General features: G+C 36.8%; 1 protein-coding gene across 2 annotated transcripts; it reads left to right on the top strand.

Annotated features, from left to right (window-relative positions):
* The first annotated feature begins 422 nt into the window (after window positions 1-422).
* LOC140230455 (uncharacterized) lies at window positions 423-18,611 on the top strand. 2 transcript variants are annotated; one of them, XR_011901395.1, is made up of 9 exons: window positions 423-554; window positions 1,219-1,303; window positions 2,607-2,774; window positions 3,916-4,046; window positions 11,848-12,426; window positions 14,652-14,748; window positions 15,459-15,705; window positions 17,474-17,643; window positions 18,337-18,611. XR_011901395.1 is itself a non-coding variant. In XM_072310609.1 (8 exons), the coding sequence occupies exons 2-8, from the start codon at window positions 1,225-1,227 to the stop codon at window positions 17,487-17,489; spliced, it is 1,317 nt and encodes a 438-aa protein (XP_072166710.1). In that variant the 5' UTR covers window positions 423-554; window positions 1,219-1,224; the 3' UTR covers window positions 17,490-17,678. The 2 variants fall into 2 exon arrangements, 1 of the variants encoding a protein (XP_072166710.1); XM_072310609.1 differs by lacking the exon at window positions 18,337-18,611 and having other exon boundaries at window positions 17,474-17,678.
* Window positions 18,612-22,130: the final 3,519 nt, after the last annotated feature.

Raw genomic sequence — 22,130 nt, 5'->3', positions numbered from 1 at the left:
TTTCACATTTTCAGTTATGAAGTTGCATAGCAACTTTTAGACAATGAAAGTCCCTTCATTGTTCATTTTGGTCTTTAAATAATATATGAATTATTTGTTGCAGGGGGCACTTTGGGGGCAAAAACTCGTTCCCCCCCCCCCCCCCCCTTCCAGCGCCCTTCTTGGATGCTAAACAGATGCACTTGATATCCCTACAGACTCGCCTTCCTGGTTGTACACAAAGTCCACGTGGTACCAGTAGGCCTATGGTGTGGTACATACAGGAAGCTTGGCGGCGCGGTCACTAGCACTCACGACGACAGATAACTATACACAGCCCAGTCGCTGTACATATGGTACTATGTACGTCGCGACAGCGACTGGGGGGGCTGTGTTAGACGACAGAGAGCAGCATTGGTTTACATCATAATTATGTAGTAGAGGTAGATCTAGAGAGCTAGACCGAAAAAAAAACAAAAAAACAAAAAAAACAGACTTGAACATTGCTGCACCGAACGGAGATGATCTATCAAGTCAAACCTGGACATTTTATCCGCATATCAAACTGATGGACGGTAAATACTGTTCACTTTTTAGATGTTCTTCAGTTATGATGAGGATGTTATCTGTTAGTATTGACTTGTTCCGTGACTGGTAGTCGAAACCCCAGTGCTGTATTTTATGTTAGCACCACGTATAAGTTTTTGTGTACCATAGTCTCCAATCGTATCCTCGGTCAATTTGTAGTATTTTATAGTAACCGTACGGTAAAATTGTATGGTATCTCTATTGCCAGCTACTACTCTGCTGCGCATTTAACACAAACTAGCAGTTATAACATAGATTTAAGAATATAGATCAAAAGCATTTTGAAAGAAAAGTGGCAATAGCTGAAGAAACTGCACACAGTAATTCTGTACATGATGAGCTGCTAGCTGCTGTGAGTGTGAATTCACTTCCCTGTGAGTGTGTGTACGCACTAGTCCTGAATAACTGTCTAGTAAGAATCACATGACAATCATGGGCATGGCATGATGTGATATTGTTTGAAGCTAGCTCGTCATGAGCAGGAAAGGGCTAAGATTTGAGCTAATATTGCCACTTTTCTGCCAAATGCTTTTCTTTTGAGCCTTCCTGTTGGACTGAAGCAGGCTTGTCAGTATTCTTGTGACCTTGTCTCAAAAGTGTAGTCTGCGGTCTAAGACAGTTTTTGATTTTGTTTTTGTTTTCAAACTACAGGTTACGATGGCATTGCCAGATTCAGAGAATAATGATGACATTGATCAGATGATGATTGTTGAGATCAAAGAAGAGCCTGATTGGGGTAAGTTAAGACTACTGGCAAAAAAAAAAAACAAAAAAAAAAAAAAAAAAATTAATGAAATGGTGGAAAGATAGAATTAAAGAAATAAGTGGCTGTGGTTCCATTGACTTTTTAAGTTTTCCAACATTCTATGGTTACCTTGAAATAGTGCTACAATCATCTCTGAAATTTGGTCTTAATGAAGCTGTTGCTTTAAAAGTGAAAATGTTCATGGTGTGGAAATTTCCGCGCATTTTGCACAAACATAAACTATCGCAAAAATAAAAGCATGCAAATATTTTTGCTTGCCTATGTATGTCTATAGTGATTAACTGCAGAATTAAAAACATGCAAAATTCATGTTACCCAGCCATGTGCAAAAATTACTCACTTTTTTTTTTTGAACAGTTAATGTTTTCAGTTTCAATTTGAACTCTAATACTCCTGTAACAGTAGCAATAACTTAACATTGCTGGTAAGTAATTGTATTATAAGTGCTATCACCACTTCTAATATAAAGTAACGTTAATGACAATGATGGTATCAGTTGTGATTGAAAATTACATTTTTGGATGCAACAACTAAAGAACTCTAACTACTAGTGTGAAAATTCCACACTTGTCAGACACCAAAAGGTATAAGTAGAAGTGCTTTGGTAGGTCAGAAAGGGCAAAATTTTCTCACCTGAATCTAAACATCCTTTTAGGAATTGCAATTTTGTAGATTATCCCCTCTTGAAGAAATTAGCCTGCAATGATTATTACTAGTATTCTGTTAGGCAGTTGTCCTGAATATACAATTTTACATGGTTTTATTCTGGAAGATATTCTTGATCAATCTCAAGCTGGATTGAATCTAGAATTTAAATTGCCATGTGTATACGCCTCTTACCTTCTCATCACCTACAGAGGGTAGAAATACCAATGTGGCAATGAAAATTCCCTAACACACATTCATAATCTTTGCCATTACTTTAATAGATGGTGTGAGAGAGACACTTTCTAAAGAAAGCAGAGAAACAAAATCAGACTGGTTGTCATTTTGACATTCTCAATTGGTTTTTTGTCTGTATTTTGAATCTTGTAAAGCCAGCTCAGCTGAACCTGTTATGAGATTCTCCAATTCATGTTTTGTACATATAATCCAGCAGGTATCTGTGGACAGTGTAATTATTACTTGCACAATTACTATTTGCACTGTCCCACAATCATGCTATACTGATGATATTCTCTTGATAGATAAACACTTGAAATTGTGTAAGGAGACTTAGTGGTTGTAGGAAAGCATGTTTTTGTATTTTTTATTACAATTATTCTTTCATCAGGAGACTATCATGACAGCAGTGCTGAGGTGATGGTTCTTGTGAAGATTGAACCGGATGCATTGGCTGGATCCCAAGCTGCAGCGGAGTCAACTCCAGACAATGCAGAGAGCTGTGGAGATTTAGAATCCAGTGCCATGATGGTAGCAGGGGAGCATTCACAGTCCGAAGGTACTTAAAGCCATCAATTCTGTGAAAGTGGAAATTTTTGCGCATTTCATGCAGCCTGAAACTACACTGTAGTGCAAAAAATAATTTATAAAAGCACATGAGTATTTTTTGCTTGCCATACGTTCCAGTAGTTGATGTCTCGATTCTGCGGAATTAAAAACATGTGGTTTTCATCTTACCGAGCCGAACACAAAAGAATTACTCACGCGAAAATATCCACTTTTGCACTAGTTTTGTATTCCTATACCACTTACATCTTCTGACTTTGAAAGATGCAAGACACAATGTGCTTGGAGGCAAAGCACGATTGCGTTTTTTCTCCCCGAAGTGTAATGTTTATTCTCAGTACATCAAGTGATTGCAGAATAGCACAATCTATTGAGAAAGACTGACCTGATGCTTTTCTGAAGAACAATGACCCGTTGAGGACGAGTCCTGGGTATACTGGGACAGGTGTCTGTGGGAAATGCGTGTTGCAGCAAAATCAGTCCGTACTCAATGGTTTAACTGTTTAATTGCCATATGTAGAGCAGAAAGTCAATTGGCAGATTGAAGTTAAAAGATGATGATGACTGGAAAGTGATGTTGATAAAGGCTACCTGTACTGAGTAGATACAAACTTAGTCTTGACATTTCAAATTCTTTATATAATGCCCACGGCCATACCCCAGGGTGCGGCATTGTTAAGCGCCATCTAGTATTCATAAGATGCACAGTTACACACCCAAGTTCGAATTCTACCCAGTGCTGATGTCTTTGGACAAGATCTTTCTAGCCATGGTGTCTATATTCATATACTGTGTTGAACTGGATATTTGGCAATACTAAGGTATACTAATGATAGCGCCCTTTGATAGGTCAATTTTCCCACTGAAGAGGATACCGGACAAAACTAAGGGAATACTAATATCATTATTTGGCTGTTACCCGCAATATGTGAATAGCTATTGTTGTGACGTAATCATGCATTCCAATGCTGATTACTTTCATTTCATTGTGCAAACAAGTGTGCTATGTTTCAAAATTGTGTCTCCTGTAGTGAATTAAATGCATGTTTGTTGAGCTGTGTCTGCAATAAAGATGTCTCATAAAGACCTCTCCCCCTTGTCTGTTTGTCTCCTCCATCTGAATGGACCAACAGCTGCCAAACGAGAGACAGCCAGTGAGCAGGGATGTACCTCCTCTCATCATCAGAAAAGAGAACATCTAATCCACCAAGGCCAGACTCTCCAATGCTGTGACAGCTCCATCAGAGAGGACAGGAAGACTGAAGTAAGGAAAAAAAGGTTTTCAAAGTGTAGCGTTTGCTATAAGGTGCTCTATGGAGGTGGCTTGTGTCCAGACAGCAGGGATACATCTTCTAGTCATCTTTTGTGCAATGTTTGCAAAGCCTCTGACATCTTGCATGAGCCAAAGTTAACACAAGATATTTCAAGAGCACCTCCAGAAGTCGATATGTCTAGCTTACCAGAAAGCAAAAATAGAGATGTCCTGAATAATATGAAGGGGAAACCAAAGAAATCATGGAAGAATGAGAGTGAAAGGGGATCACGAGGGAAACATAAAACACATGACAAGGGAACAAGAAAGGTCAAGATGAAAGTGAAGGATTGCAAAGAGACAACAGATGATGACAGATACCACAAAGTGAAAGTGGAATGTGATTCTCCTTCCAAGGTATCCTCTGATCCTACTCTATCTGGAAAGACGTATACGAGGTCGGTTAGACCATACATGTGTTCTGTGTGTGGGAAGAGGTTCAAGCGGAAGGACCACCTTCTGACGCACAGCAGAATTCACACAGGGGAGAAGCCTTACGTCTGCGAGGACTGTAGCAAGGCGTTCTCTGACAGCAGCAGCTTCATCAAGCACCGTGCAATGCACTCCAGGCAGAAAGGGCTACAGTTGGGCCCCAGCAAGAGAGACACCGGTAGGCACAAGTGCCCCACTTGTCAGAAGATTTTCACCCAGCACTGCACTTTGGTGATCCACATGAGAATGCACACAGGGGAAAAACCCTATTTATGTGAAGTTTGTCAGAAGAGTTTCACTCGGGGACACCACTTGAAGATTCATCAGAGGCTCCACACTGGGGAGAGGCCATTTGAATGTGATGAGTGCGGCAAAACCTTTGTGCGCTTAGATCACCTCAAAGGACACATGAAAACTCACTTAAAAAAACGAGCTAGCCATGGTTGTTCTGACATCGTCTCTGCTGGCAAGGGAACCAGGAGACTCACTAAAATTAAGAGGAGAGGAAAATCTGGACCAGCGAGGTCTGCCACAGAGGGGCAAAGAAAAGTGTGAAAGAATGTTTTAAATGTTTAGGGATGAAAGTGTCCCATCATAGAGTCAAAAAAAAAAATGCAAATACCTCCTTGCGATTTTTTTTTGCACTGAAGCATCATAGAGCTGTCAATATTGATCGGTGGCAAGCAAATCAGAAGCAGCTTTTTTGGCCACCACCTAACTCAGTAAACAGTTCTGCTTTTTAAAATTTCTGTTCAATTGTGTTTTTTGTTTTTGTTTTTTCTCATTCATGCCAAACTGCCCATTGGCTTCATAACTTTGTCATGTGAAAACAAATTATATATTATATTTTCTAATTGGGATATTTATCAATATTTTATTGATTTCATTACAACTCTGTTGATAAATTCAGTCAGTTTGATTTTTGTGCAGGATGGGACTTCTGAAATTAATACAGTGGACCCCCGTTATAACGAAGTCCTCGGGACCGGCAGTTTTCTTTCATTTTATCGAAATTTTGTTGTATCTGAACAAATAAACAATAGAAAAACATAGGGAAGGTACTGTTTGAACCTGAGTTTTTACCTCCGTGCTACTGGAATTTTGTTATAACGGGAGTGCACTGTAACAAAACATGTACAGTAATCAAATGAGCTTGATGTAATATGGGGCTTTGAATTTCCCAATTGCATTGTGTTTATGTAGACCTAAAAATGAAAACTTTTTGATAAGCTTGAAATTCTCACAAATTAGCTGCTTTCTACTGGCTAAAACTTGTGAGTTTCTTTCAAGATCCCTTCTTTTTCTTGAATTTACCAGAGCTGTTATTCCCTCCGCCAAGGGAGGAGGTTATGTTTTCGTTACTGTTGGTTTGTGTGTTTGTTTGTCCGTGTGCAAAATAACTCAAAAAGTAGTCAACGGATTGGGATGTAACTTGCAGGAAATGTTGAGAATGACACAAGTAACAAACGATTAACTTTTTGTTAGTGATCGAGAATATTGGGGGAATTTATGAAGGATTTTTCATATTTTGGCAGGTAGGGTCAATGAACTTGGGAGTTCAGGCTGCGCGTATTTGAGGTTTGCATGCGAGCACTAAAGTGCGTGCTCTAGTTTCTGCTCTAGAGGGCGAGGTGCGCCATGCTGCTGAGGGTTTATGACATAACAAAGGCTTCTATTATATTGGGGAATTGCGTGACTTTCAGCACACAATGCTATATTAGTACGTATGGGTGGAAATCTCTGATATCTCTATGGAAGAACAAGATCAGTGGTGGAAATGAGCTGCATGCTTGGCGGAGGTCTGCGCTCTCAGAGAGCTTTTCTAGTTTTTATTGTTTATATAAATGATTTTTGCAGATCATCTGACATACTCTCATTTACACTTTTTGCTGATAACTCAAATGTTTTATTTTCCCATTTGTAATGAAATATGTACTTAAAAGACACCATCAACTCTGAATTGGAAAAAAAAATGACTCAGTGGATAAGAACTAATAAATTATCACTCAATCTTCAGAAAACTAAGTGTATGCTATTTAGTAAATCCATAGAAACATTAAGCTTAGATCTTATTTTTGATGACACTTGATTAGAACATGTATCCCACATAAAATTCCTTGGTATTACAGTGGATGATAAACTTTTGTGGAGGCCTCATATAACTAACATAAGTAAAATAATTTCATGTAATATTGGTATTATCAACAGACTTAAGTATCACATACCATTGTTGTCTCAGTTAACATTGTATTTTTCTTTAATATTACCTTATCTTGATTACAGAATTTTAGCGTGGGGTAGCGCACATCAAACTTTGTTAGAATTAATTATTGTCACTGCAAAAAAAAAAAAAAAAAAGTACTTCGTATTATTTGTAGGGTTTTGCCATGTTCCCATTCAGTTTCATTGTTCACTAAATGTAAGATTTTAGAAATTAAAGATTTATTTCTTTTTCAACTGTTTCAGTTCATGTTCAATTATAACACAGATGCTCTTCCCAATATTTTTAATTCACTGTTTTCATGAAATCAATCACTTCATAATTATCCTACTAGGTGGTCTAATGAGTTTCATTTTACCTCTTTTGAGAACCTTATTAGCTCAGAACACATTTATATATCCCGGCCCTTAATTTTGAAATCAATTAAGTTCTGAAATGAAAAATTCTCCATCATTATACTTTGGTTTTTTTTTTAATATTTGATATCTTTTTTGTTAAATTCTGGCTGAGATATTTATTTTCGTTACCTGTACAGGTTACAGCAAACACGAGGGTCATCAGTCATTGAATTCATCATTACGCAGTGATAAATGGCATTACTAGGCAATGAAATACGGCATCTTATTTGCATAATTTTTACACAGCTGCGTGCAGTCATCAGCTGTTTGAAGCACTTTCTTAATTCATTCTTCCGTTTCTCTTGTTCAGCATGTAGGCATTCTCTCTCTTTCTTTCTTTCTTTCCTTTTCTTCCTTTAATTTTGTTTTTGTCCCATTCTATGCAATCATATCCCCCTCAGTTTAATCATGTCATGTTGTTGTGTCTCTGTTGTTTGTACCATTTTGTCTAAATTATTTTTGTGTGATGTATTTGTAATTGTAGTTAGTATTTTGAAGAAATTCTTGAGTGGTCCACACTCTACAAACACTGCTTTTTAGTGGACCTCTCAGTTCTCTTCTTTTTTTTTTCTCCTCTAAACATAACTTTGTATTTTTCAGTATGCATACATAATCTATTTCTATAATTTGCAGACAATCGTTTATCCCCCGCACTATGTGATGTACGTATATTTATATGCTTATGATGGATTTTCTGATTTACCTTGTGTTATGTTTTGTTGGAAGAAAAAATTGAGAATGAAATAAATGAATTGAATTGAATTATGAATTTTTCATGAAGAGTGGCTTAAAGTAGGTCTTGATTATTACTGTAACAGTTGGGTGTGATAATACATGCTTGATGCAAAGTACAACACTGGAAAGTTTGTGAATAGAGATCTGGTATAAAAATGCCTGGTATAGTAAATATATCCTCTTACATTGTATTTGATTTGCTGACATCACAAATTATACAACACCTAATTAGAATGTAGCTATCCGATTGGTCGATTGCCCATCACATGACATTTAGTTAAAAGTTCCATCACACGCTGAGACTGTCAGCCGTGCAATTTTGTTTGGGCAAAAATGGATAGCACATAGCTGATGTCAGCCATTTCCATTGACTTCCATGTTAAAGCTTAATACGGAAGAAAGTCTATATTTGGCATACATGTATTTATACTTCATTCAAAAGGTTATTTCATTGTAAACACAATTGTGATACTGTCCTTACGCCAAATCCCCCCATACTGAAGTGAAAATAAGTGAAGGTCAATAGCACAATCAGGGTATGCAATTGTGTAACAGGGCAAAAATGAAAAAACTTGGTGAAAATGCTTTTTTTGTTGTTTGTTGTAGCTGAGTGTTCAAATTTTCATTTCATGTAAAGAACGAGTCAAAATTTTGCATTAAACTGCGCATAAATTAGCATTTAAATTAGGGGTGTCGAATTACATTGAAATGACTAATATATTGGAAAAATTCATTAAAAAAAAGGAGAATGTTTTTTTCATCTGATAATGCTGTTAGATATTCCTGATAAATATCTCTTTCATTCACCACCAGCACATAGCCATGACATATCACAAAATATGAATGAATTTCATATTTTCACTTCTCGAAATGGATGATCAATTTTGTAGGCATTATTTTGAATTCAGATAAAACCACTTTTACATATTTTATCATATTTCACTTTTGCCAAAGAGTGAAGAGGCGAAACTTTCGGGAATAGGTAACAGACATACAGTGGCCATTATTACAGATTTTTATGAAATTAGGGCTGGTACTTTGGAAGATATTATATTTTTCATCAAAAAATTATCTGTACAGTTTGACCTTGAATGTGCGCACAGTGTTTGGATCAATTCTCATATTTGTAAACACAGATAGAAGAATGAATGTGAGATTTATGATGACTTGAGTTGATATCCAAGCTGTGACAGTCAAACAATGACATATTAAGCCAAAATAATATGTTTTAGCTTATGATATCTTTAGAAATTGAACAAGCATTGAAATATGAACACTGAACACTTATCATATGACCTTCATGCAGTATAACATGGGCGTGTATCGCACTTATTTATGCTCAGCAATTTGTAAAAATATAAAAAAATAAGTTCCTATTGCTCAAATTTGCTAAAATTTTCACACAGTAGATTTCTACATATGTACAATTCATGGTTAAAAAAACAAGGATATTCAATAAGGGGAAAAGAGTCTTTAAAGTAGTCAAATTAGGATATACCTCACTGAAAATACTGAAAAACGGCTGCACTTATTTTACTCAGCATTTGAAAATGGTTCAAAACTCAAAACTGGCTGAACATTTATTGGCAAACAGCGCACCATATTGTAGTGTGTCTTCAGTACTTTCAGGAAAAGCAGAAAAATAAGCTGTTTCTCCATGTATAGCTGTACAGCATGGGTTAAAAGGTCACAATGTCACAAAAATAAGCTAGCATTACACTCCTACCAGGATGGGACTTCAGACCTTATAACTTTCTCCAGCTGAAAGAACCACTGTTTTTTATTGCATGCAAGCAATGCCAGGAAAAAATCCATTAATTTGATACCAAACACATAGGGGTAGACTTAAAATATGGACCTCAAATCTTGATTTTACGTAAGTTGTAAAACGCTTTTTTGACGCATTACGTGGGTTTTGGGGGACTTTTTGGCAATTAACCTTAAATAATTAACAGTAAATGAGAAGAAATTAGCTATTGTCTTACCACATGTGATTACTGATGTCTTAGCATGCTGCATGTGAATTTTTAAGTCAGTTGGTGCATTCTTTTAGAAGTTACAATTTTTTAAAGTGAGAAAGTCATGATTGCATACCCTGATTGTGCTTATCACCTGAATTGATTCTGATTTTCGGAAATTTCTCAGATTCTTCGGAACTGAGAAACTCCATACTAGTGACGTCAGTCTAAGGAGAATTACATATTCCACATACATAAGAATCTTGCTACAGGATTGGTCAAGAGCTGATCACGTGATAAAGCGAAGTTTTGCCCATCACATCACCTGAGAAAAAAAGTTCGTTACACTCTATGATAGTCATTTTGTTGCGCTGATCTCTTAGTCCACACCGTCCGAACACGTGATATAAGTGAGTATGAGTATATATATATATATGAGTACGCGCGAAATGAAAGTGTGCTGCACTGTGGCCTATCATTTGACCTGGGTCAAGTGATAGACCACAGTGCAACGCACTTTTATTTCGGTGCCACGCACGGGGCGCTGAGCAAATTTGTTGTTTTATCATGTACGCACATACGTCATAAAGTAAACTATGTATAGCTTAAGCCCTGAGGATACCCTAAGACAGCTAAAATGGTTTCAGATGCACATGGAATAAAAATAATGGGAATATCTAGGACCCTAGATGTGGAATATCAAGCAAATAATCAACTTTTGATTTCAGGCAATGAGACAAACTATCACTTCCTCGGCGATCTGTACATATATACGCTATCTTTCCTCAGCTGCGCTTTGGAAAGATAGCTACATCCAGATCGCCTCGGAAGTAATAGTATTTCCCATCACCTTCACCAACGTTGATTATTTGCTTAATATCACGTGACACTCCGAAGTTGTTCGAGCTAGCTAGCTGTGCTGCGAGCAGTGCAACACAATATTGTGTCCCGGTATGTGTTGATGATTATTTTCTCACCAAATTTCGGTCAAATTTCATTCTTATTTAGGTGGGAATATTTTCTAGTAGATATTGTGTGTATTATCAATTTCATCAACCTGAAGTACAATTTCTTCCATATTTTGATGCAAATTCTTTGAGAATTGCTTTTTAAAAATGTCATTCGAGTCTTGGCAATCAGGATTCGTCGTAATAAATCTTGTATTGTAGTCTACCACACTGCATATATTATTGAATTGAACGAACTTCACATCTGGCCTAGATTAAATACAGTGTAGAATGGGCTGTATTGAAGTTATGAGGTAAATAAATCATGTTGTTACTTAGAATTTCTTTTATTAAATTGTGTATAATTGTTGAATAATGATGATGAGGAGGAATTGTAGGGCGCTCGAGAATACTTGTCCGTGTACACCCTGGCAGAAATCAAAAAGTTGGCCTAACTTATAGATTTTTAGCAAAGTCAGGAATAACCGAACAGACTGAGCACGTCTCAAAAATCTATTTTTAATTGCAATTTAGTCCTAAAATTCTCCAATCAGATTCAAATTGTGATGAGAAAAATCACATCAAAGAAAAACTGCAACAATCTTGATCATAACTGCAAAAAGTATGAAAAGATCACTAAATTTAGTTTTACCACAGTGGCGAATCCCGGCAGGGGTGCAAGGACTTTCAAAGTGAACATGTAGCACCGATTTTTTTTTTTTTTTTTTTTTTTTTTAAGTACAGTCCCACATATAGATTTTTAGGTTAGGTATCGTAGGCCTACAGAAAAGTTTTTGCATAACACATTTAGAGCCACAGAAGACCCAGAGACAAACTCAAAGTCAAAATGATCTTAGATTTTGGTGATTCTTGTTCCTAAATTTGACACCTTAAAGACTAGGTACAGTAAATTAAGTTTGGGTGACGAAAGGTGGAGACAATGGAAGTAACGCTCAGTGATAGTGATGACCGGTTGAATCCATGTTTCAGTTTAATAGCAATTTATCTTTGTTTCTTAAGAATTGTTACTTTAGCTTCCATCTTTTTTTTTTTTTCATTCAGGAAATGAAATCTATGAAGAAAGCATCAAGCAATCGGAAGAGGAAGAGGAGTTGCGGGTTTAGATGCCTTGCCTATGGATGTGGCAATACACACAAGAAAGGCTTTATCATCCATGGCATGCCAGGAAACATGCCCAAGGAGACAGAGAGATTTACTTCTGTGCAGCAGAAGTGGATAGACTTTATTCTTAAGAAAAGGAAAGACGTGGAGGTCGGAGATCTCAAGAAGTACAAGCGAATAACTCTATGCAGTGGACACTTCTTGGAAGAAGACTATATCAGCACAGATGTTCAACAGTATAAGAGAGGATTTAGGACAAAAAATGGTCCATCTCTGAAACCAGATGCTCGACCAACACAGGACCGAGCAATCGATCCCTTTCCACCATCGTGGTTCATCCCAGCAAGATTGGCATCACCCCTTGTGACAGAAGATCCAGAACCAGCACACCATGCTGAAGCAATTACAGAGGAAGCCAGAAGGGAGACATCCTCCAGTGTGGAGACAGTCAGTGTGGAAGACAATGATACTGAGCCGAAGGTGAAACAAAGAAGGGAGTCGACTTACGTGAGAAGAAAGGTATGATGTCTCTTTGAATTTTTTTTGCTAGTTACCAACCACAAGATATCCCAGAATGATAAATTATGGAGTTTGGTGGTGTCAAACATCATTACCACGGCATCTGTGAAAAATAAAATATGTACAATAGAAGTACCAACGTATAGGCTTACATTATGGAAATGCGTAAGCTGTGACTTGTGAGTAAAAGATCAACAAAAGAATCAACCTCTTTGATTTTTCTTGGGGGTGGGGAAAACGTATGTGTTTGGGAATTATGTTTTAAGGGTACAGTAGAAATTTAATGGAATCTTATCTCTTTCACAGGAGGCCGCTAAAATCTGTTCGAATTATGAGAGGAAGATGGAGGAAGAACTTGACAAAGAAAGAGAAAAGAAAATCAATGACAGATCAAAGGGAGAGCAGTATCCCATTCAGATAGGAACATAACAAGAGACAGTTATTTTGCAGGAAACTTTTTTTTTTAAAAATCCCATTATGGGTCTTGTGCCATAGTCATCGTAATGTAGTTGGTCGTCCAAAATTCATCAACAGATCTTCAGAATGCTACTCCTTTGTCATTCCTGGGCCCTGTTTCGTAAAACCTGTAATCAGTGACATCTGCCACATTTCTATGACAAATTTGCTCTCAGCCAATTAGATGTTAGGGTTTCAGTAGCTTATATTAAACATCTATTACCACTTGTCACTGATAACAAGTTTTATGAAACAGGATCCAGGTCTTTTTAATTCTGTTTATTTTATGATAGAACTCATAGGATCAATACAGTAAAGTGCACTCCTGTTATAACGAAATTTCATTCTAACCAAACAAATGCAATATATATAACGAAAACAAGGAAACCATGCATGTATCATACTCTGTTTGTTGAATACTCATCGTGCACTGAAAAGCTATATGAAATGGGATGTAATGGTACCTTTTTGATTTCGTTTGAACATTACATTTAAAAGAGAGCATTAAGTTGTTTGTAATTGTATTGTCACACAATAAGTCGCGTAGAAAATGATGGTTTAGGATTCGATTACAGTTCGCTATTCCAAAGATTCGTTTCTTACTTAAGTTCGTCACTCCGAATGCTCCTTATTCCGAAGTTTCACCATTCCCGGGATTCCGAATGTTTGTTCATTTGAAGCTTCGTTCTTCCGAAGATTCACTATTCCAAAAGTGCATAATTTAGATATAAATATATTGTTCGTTTTCCAAAGGTTCGTTGATCGGAAAATGAAATGAGCTCCGAAGGTTTGTAAATGAAAAAAATGAGAAAGGTTCACTGTTCCGAATGTTCGTTGTTCCAAAGGGTTTTTAATCCGAAAATGAAATAAGGTTCGTTATTCCGAAGAAGGTTTGCAAATCATCGTGTAGAATTCCGTTGTAAACCATTGTAATAAGAACCATATTTCATTGCAGATTAATGAACCTTATTAACAACGAACCTTTGGAATAATGCCAAAATGTACTTATAACAAACTCTATTTCAGTTCCAAACTAACGGACGTTAAGGTGTATCAGAATCTTTGTGTTTTGTAATAAAGAATCTTCAGAACAATAAAACAAACCTTGTTTAATTTCAGATCATTGTATTACAATAACGCAAGTTCCCCTTGGAAACTGTGCGTGACATGTGCGTGACACACAAAGCGAGCACACAGTGATGTGAGGCGTTTGCCCATGCAGAGATGCTATAAATGCTTGTTCCGCTACGTATTTTCGGAAGCGATTCGCATTTCGTTGTAACAGAGCACATTTCTTTTGTTTTTCTTTGTCAGTGGCGCTCGGAAAAGACTTTGTTATAGAATGAAAATGTCGTTATAACCGTGTTCGTTATAAGTGAATTTTGTACCATAGACTTTAATGGCAATAATTTTGGGACCGGAAGATTTACTTCGTTATAATGAAATTTCATTATAACCGTGTTCGTTGTAACGGGAGTGCACTGTAAACATTCATTATAATTTTAGATATTTTAGCTATTAATTTGCCACCTAAATGTTCAGAATGCTTTTCGACTGCTGATCAGATTTAAATTAAGTTTGTTTTATATAAGGATTACTTTACATTTATTCCCAATAAGATTTTTTAGCTTTAAATTTGCTTTTTTCATTACATTATTATTTTGTTTTCATTTTTTTTATTTGTGAGGGCATTACGTCATGAATGATTAGAAATTCTACAAGATACAAGTAAAATTTATAAAGATGCATTTTTTTTTCTTCCCATTTAGATGAAAAGCCGCAAGGTGCAATGTCAGCCGCGTGCAACAAAGATGCGCACTCGTGGGATCCAAGTCAGACCACCAAGAAAATTAACCGCGACCAAAGGTATACTGTAGAACAATTCATTTTGCATCCTATGATGTGGACATCAGGTATGGATAACAAAGTAGCCTGACATTTGCGCACACACACACACACACAAGACTTGGATATTAGTGTAGAAAGTCCAGACTGGGAAGGTAGGCTACATTGGCACCTCAACCCTCTGCTATTGCAAGGTTAAAATGATGGAACCTTCCCCCCCCCCCCCCCCCCCCCCCCCCGCCTTCTCCATTATTATGATCTTTTTTCTTTTTTTTTTTGGAAGCATAGGGTCAGATACAAAATGTATGGTGATGTAAACATAAAATTTATGTATTATAAAAATGTTTTTAATCTGATTTTAAAGGAAATTGTCCATTATGTGTTATAATTTTGAGAATTTTTAATTTGTTTCACTTTTGAACATTTTTAAGATTTTTTTTTTTTCTTAATTGATTTAATTTTTATTTTTTTTTTTTGGAGGGGTTTAGCAAATCATTGCAATTTATGGTTTTCAATATAGTATTGCCTTTTTGTGACCAATCTTTGTCTGCAGTTTATTGAATATCTCCATTAGATTGCATAATTAGGCAAGATAGATTTTAGGTACTGTACAGTATCTCCTTGCTATGCAGATCTAATTATGAATAAAATGAGATTGAAATTAACAACTATAAAGTGTGAAATTACATTTTGACCTTTTTTTTTGTATTTTCTTTTACAACTCTCTGCAGGAACACAAGCTGATATCACTGTGAACTCCATTGGTGTTGATATGCCTGTCTTGTGCCATGATTTTTCCACCCAAACTGACCCTGTGGAAATATCAACAAAACCTTGCAATAGCAGTTCTTCCCTAGTAGATGAAGTTACCGAAGATGACTTTGAGGTAGACGTTGAGGGGGACGATGAGAGGAAAGACCCATCCTACATACCAACTGGCGACCTGCCAGCGTTTGAAGATGATGAACATGAAAAAGTGTATGTATCTTGACTCTTTTTTATGCTTGAATAGGCTCTATATGATAAACTAATGTTACAAGCAACTCGTTTTATATAAATATGATTTCAAAAATTATTATGTGAATTAGACATTCCAAATATTTTTTGAATGATAGAATTTACACAATTTGAAAAAAGTGTATGTACCTTCTTCCCTCCCCATTCTCGTATTGGTTTCATATGAAATTAGATGTAAGCACCACATTTTTATGTACGTTCAAGTCTGTCACGATATCAAAAGGATTCTGTTCATCACCACATGTGAAAGTGGATGGTTTGAACCTTCCAGTGGAAACCAATTTAAGCACGTTTTCACTAATAACGTCTGATTGCATAATACCTCCATGTGTATTGTTCAATATTACACTTATTATGGACTGGCTTTAATTTGATTTCAAAAAACACTTCTCCATTAGACATTACAAACTTTTATGAAGTATGAGATTAAAACAATTTCAGTTCAGTTAATGTATTTTCTATTTCAGTATGGTTTTATAGTGGGTCTTCTACTGTATACTTATTGCTAAACTTGTTTTACTGTACAGTGCACTCCCGTTACAACGAACACGGTTATAACGAAATTTCGTTATAACGAAGTAAATCTTCTGGTCCCAAAATTATCACCATTAAAGTCTATGGTACAAAATTCGCTTACAACGAACACGGTTATAGCGAAATTTCCGTTATAACAAAGTCTTTTCCGAGCGCCACAGACAAAGAAAAACAAAAGAAATGTGCTCCGTTATAACGAAATGCGAATTGCTTTCGAAAATACGTAGCGGAAAAAGCATTTATTGCGTCTTTGCATGGGTGAACGCTTCACACCACTGTGTGTTCGCTCCTTGTTTCACGCACAGTTTCTGAGGGGAACTTGCGTTTATTATTGTGATACAGTTATCCCATCACATTTCACATAGCTTTCCAGTGTATGATGAGTATTCAGTTAATATGATATGCTATATATATATATATGGTTCCTTGTTTTCGTTATATATTGTATTTGTTCGGTTATAACGAAATTTCGTTATAACAAAAGAAAACTGCCGGTCCGGAGCATTTTGTTATAACGGGAGTGCACTGTACTTGAAAAACTTTTGGAGTTTTCCCTGATTATTTTTAAATTGCATGTACTGTAGCTGTGTAAAAGATTAATTAGTTGGTCCCTTTAACCCGTTGAGGACGAATCCCGAGTATACTCGGGCAGGCGTCTATGGGAAATGCGTGTTGTAGCAAAATCAAACTGTCCTCAACGGTTTACTACCACAAATTGTCGGTGGGCTGGTAAAACCTTGTATATCAAAAACATACATTGTACAGGAGAGCATAGAAATGTTAACAGTGTGGTCTGCGGGAAAGGCGTTTCATTGTTGACATGCCCTGGGCTTATCTTTGGACTGTGGAGACTGAGAAATGAAATGTTGATAGTTTGCAGCTTATATTTTGTGTTTTCACAATACATTATAAACTCTTTCTGATAAAAATTGAGACTGAGATTGGGGAATGATGACACATTTTTGAGGGGCTGACATTTTTTGGGTCACATTTTCTTGACCAGGTGGGTACCTTTGATATATGATCCCCCGCCGTAAATTTGCAATCAAAATAATAGAAACAAGAACGGAATATTAAAAAAAAAGGGGGGAGCATTTGATCCCAGATTTCTGCCCATGTGTAAATGCCAGTAGGGCCCTTTAATGTAAATCTTAACATTCTCAATAAAAATGTCTTCATTTTGTTGCACTGACAGGAAAAAAGGTGTTTGAAAAGCCAAGTGAGGAGCTCCAAAAACCAAGACTGGCGAATGACATGAAAAAGATCACCACTCACACAAACCAGCAGTGTGGAGGCCTTCCATGGTATCATACTTCATTGATGTCCCAAGATGCTTGCTTATTCACATCTAGGCATGAAATGCAGGTAGATATTTCAGATACTTTGCTTGTTTATATCATCTTGTAGAATTGCCATTATAGGGCTTAGCATTGTAGTGGGAGGTGATTTTTGTTTTCATCATCAAGGTACATAAGATAGAATTAGTGAAATTTAAAGGAAAATGGACAAAAATTGGCAAAGTTATAGATTTGGGTGCAAATATTCCATGTGCTTACCATGAATTCTCATGACTCTTCAATCAAGAGATACATGCTGAGATCGTGCTGGCATAGGGTACCTTACTGATGAATTAGGAGCGGCTGTGATGCTGCGTTTGTGTGTAATGTGAATGGGACCCTGTGAAAAGCATGCATTTTCACCTCCCAAACCGTCAGTGAGGACACTTGCAGGACTTGCAGGATTGGCTCTAAAATGAAAACTACTTGACCAGAATTTGTCGGCTGAGAATGATAAGGGCGTTAAGTTGCCACTAAACCCATAGTGTTCACGACCACTTAACGCCCTTCTCATTCTCAACAGACGAATTGATGATCTTGGTGTCATAACCACAAAAGCTCATTCTTCAAGATGTACTATGGTATTTTGCCATTCTTCTTTTACAGGATGCTCGTGTTTTTGGGGGGCCACCCTGTATAGTAAACTTTGTTGATATTGGGTAATAAAAAACAATAAGATTTCATATTAAAGTGAATATTTTATATTTTTTTCCATTTCCAGACTTCTTCTAGCTGCTCTTCATTGGAATTAAAATTCCGGAAGAAGCCAAGCCACCAAGAGTGATGTGTCACCTATTTTTAGAATCACCTATTCCAAGGCCAAAGAAGGACATCATTCAGTGAGCAAAGTTCTTACAGCATGCACTCATGGTATTAAAGCATCGAGAATAAACAGAAATGCTGTCACCAAGGGAAAAAAAAAGGTAGGATATAAAGAGAAGATAAGATATGAGATGGGATACAGTAGTGGTTTTCTCGAATTCATGATGCCAGTCATGTTAAAATGCAACAATATGTCTGTGAATGTTCTCAGCGAAACGTCGCTACTCCAAATTACAAGTAAGTCCAGTTGACTAGCTTTACCGATATTGTTCATGTAACAAAGCCAATAGTTTATATTGCTCTGCCCCAGGCATATATGTTCTCTGAATGTCAGTCCGAATCCTTAATGTATGGTGCATTGAGAAATTATCAAGAGTGGCTGTTTTCCTGTTTGTGATTATGTGGATTCACTCATGCATGAGATCCTTTACCTTGTCAAGAATAAGCCCAAACTCAGAGGGGAGATCCCAGCCCTAGCAGGGAAAAGCGCCTCTTCAAAATACCATCGTGTCGGCAAAGAAGAGGCAATCACACAGGCAGCTGCACATCGCCATTTTACCAAGTAGTAATTTTGAATTTGCCTGAAGGGAACTAATTACTACCACACATCACACGATTTCAACCACATCATGGAAGAAAGCAAATTATGAACAAATTTTGTATGACAGCGGGATATCCTACAGTTAGTTCTATCTAATGTTCCTAAATGCATCATCCAGATTTAGAGCGCTGCCTTTCATGTTGGGAAGAAAACAAGTGCAATCATGAAATACCAATGAAGACTACCTTGTTGATATTCAAACAGTAAAGTTTTGGAGCCGTGCCACAATGATACGATGTGCTAGACCTTTTACAGCACTCAGTTTGTTATCAGTAGAACTCATTGTTGATGGGCAATAAGATAACATAGAGTTAACAAGAAGAAACTCAAGAATGGCAATATTCATGATAATGAACGTAATGCTTTACCATGCTGCAACAACATAGTTTTCAGGATTTTGAACTCTATTAATAGATAATAACTGTCATGAAGAAGCATTAATGGAAGTTCAGTTCTGTTTGCCTTTTCTTTAGGAGAGAGAGAAAACAGTGATTACCGTAGAAAACCCATTATAAGCACATATAGACACTGTTCAATTTATATACAGTTGTATCTGGTTTTAAAGGGATCGTATAGTTTTGGTTGAGACCTATTTTCAGGTTTCTAAATTTTTTTTTTTGTGAGATAATGAGAAACCTCTTCTGAAATATGAAAGAACATGTAATTCTATGATACCATTTTAAGAGGTATTCAACGTTTATTTGATGAAAATTGGTTTTAAAATGGCTGGGATATCCACAAAAAAAAAGAGCGATTCTAATAAAGTGTGGGACCCACACTTCATAACGATCACTTTGTTTTACTTTGTTTTTGGTTGTTACAGTCATTCCAAACCCGATTTTAATCAAATAAACTTTGAATTCCTCTTAAAATGGTATGCTCTGTACTATATCATAAGTGTTTTCTTGGTATCTCGCAAAAAGTTAGAAGCCCAATTCTCATCTCCACCAATACTGTACCATCCCTTTAAACTGCTCTTTTCCTTCTTGATTATGATTCGCCAATATCATATGTGGGCCTGTCAACTCTAAGATCTGTATTTATCTACGACTGACGATAAGTCTGGTTCTGCTATGAGATGCACTGTAAATAATACGCTTCAACACTCCGTGAGTTTACTGAACGAAAAATGCAGCTTCTTATGCTATTTATTTTTCCAACAAAAATCCAATACAAAAAAAATTAATACATTTACAATATTTTCCAAAAAAAAACCTACTTCAATTTCGTTCGTATTTACACAAAAAAATATTGAAACCTTCAGGAGCAATCCAATGAGTTAACGTTCAGGAGCAAATCAATGAGATAATATTTACTAATAAATTCTAGACTCATATAAACATCCTAAAGTCATGTAAACATATCCTAGACTAATCTTATCAACCCGGGTGTAACCAAATACCTATGGTTCAATACTTTACTGTGCGCACGTGAGGTTTTACTTTATATTGTCCAACGGGGATTGGGTGAAGCGGGTGGTGAAATAGTCCTTATGGTAATGCAGACGTTAACAAGATAGTCGCGATGTCGAGGATGTCGTCCGGCTGGCGGGAATTGTCGTTGTGTTGACCGAGATGCCACTGCGTGCACCGGAGGACTACCAAGGTACGGGAATTCTGTCCGGATAGCGGGAATTGCCCTCATGCTAACCGAGATGCCGTGGAGGTAATGGTGATGCCGTCACTATGACGACGTCGAGTTACCTGACGGTGACGCCGTCGAGATAACAATGATTCCATCAAGCGTATTAGCTATGCCGTCGAGCCCAGCTCGTCGGTGTCGATGTCTAATTTGGTGTTCAGACCCTGAAGTAATGGTGAGAAGGAGACTTCAGCTGTTGTCAGTGCCTGCAGCATGTCTTGCGCGTGCCCTGCCCTTATGCGTGGGGCTGCTGTGCCATGACTCTCCTGCCTGAAATGCAGCGCTGCGTTGTAGCATACAGCATTCAAATTATAGCTGCCATTTTTCTTGGGTAAGACTTTTTCGAAAAAACAAACAAATAAACATCAAGTAAACCTTGTACCGAGAGCAAACATGTAACTCAAAGCCAATTCAGAGATGGTTACAGAAAGTAACATATATGTAATAAGTAATACATATATTATTGCCCATCTATATAATGTTTAGGATATTTTCATCATTTTTCAATTTGAGATTTCCATTAATATTTTCTTTATTATAAGTCTACAATGAAATGTTGTTATATAAATCATATTTAATTTCCTAGCATTGTATGAAGAATAGAACGTCATTCTGCTCTCTTCAAGACTTCAAAGTAATCGAGAAACAAACCGAAAAAAAAATCTATATTCATATCTTCATGTTGTCTTGTTCTTTTTTCTATTTTTCACTCCTCGTATTCTAAAATTTTATCACAGTGCATATATCATGTATCATGTATGTCTGCAGTTCCAGTTAAAGTCCAGTGTGTAAATCAAATAAACCACAAGTGGACAGAACCACCACTCTGCACCTCTTCAGCAGGTCTTTTAAGAACATATTTATGGGGCAATTGCCTGCTTTCTCTTATGTATTTCCACGGCATTTTGGTATCTGAGAAATAAAGAATAAAATGGCATGACATGTACATCTAAGCATGTGATTTTTCTATTATTATCTTTCATTCCTTGTTGACTTAAATATTTCAACAACAAAAAATACACATTAGTTCACATTGGAGTAAAATGAGCCAGGCATTGGGTTAAGCTGAGCCATGGCTCAACATGCCCCAATCAAAAGGCACATCTTACCCCATGCACGCAATTTGGAAAACTTCACTCAGAATTGTATTTTACTGTTCAATGCGGCTCAAAGGTCTTTACACAAAAATCCACGATAATCTATCGCATCAATTCAAATAAGCAGTTTTAATAAATTCAAGATGGGAAAGTATAATCACTCTATATCTACGAAAACAAAAAAAGAAAAAAACTGTGAAAACTATTAAAGAAAATAACAATAAATTTCCTGCTCTTCTCCCCCCATGTGACAAAAGCAGTTCCAGCGATAAAGAGTGAATAGCTTTCACTACCCGACTTTCCCCTAAAGATAAGGCAGCCGATAAATAATACCCAAACAAGGTGATCGCGCTG

This window comes from Diadema setosum, chromosome 7, assembly GCF_964275005.1.
Source record: "Diadema setosum chromosome 7, eeDiaSeto1, whole genome shotgun sequence".
Lineage (NCBI taxonomy): Eukaryota > Metazoa > Echinodermata > Echinoidea > Diadematoida > Diadematidae > Diadema > Diadema setosum.
The sequence above is the reverse complement of the archived record's forward strand: the minus strand, read 5'-3'. Positions and strand labels throughout refer to the sequence as shown.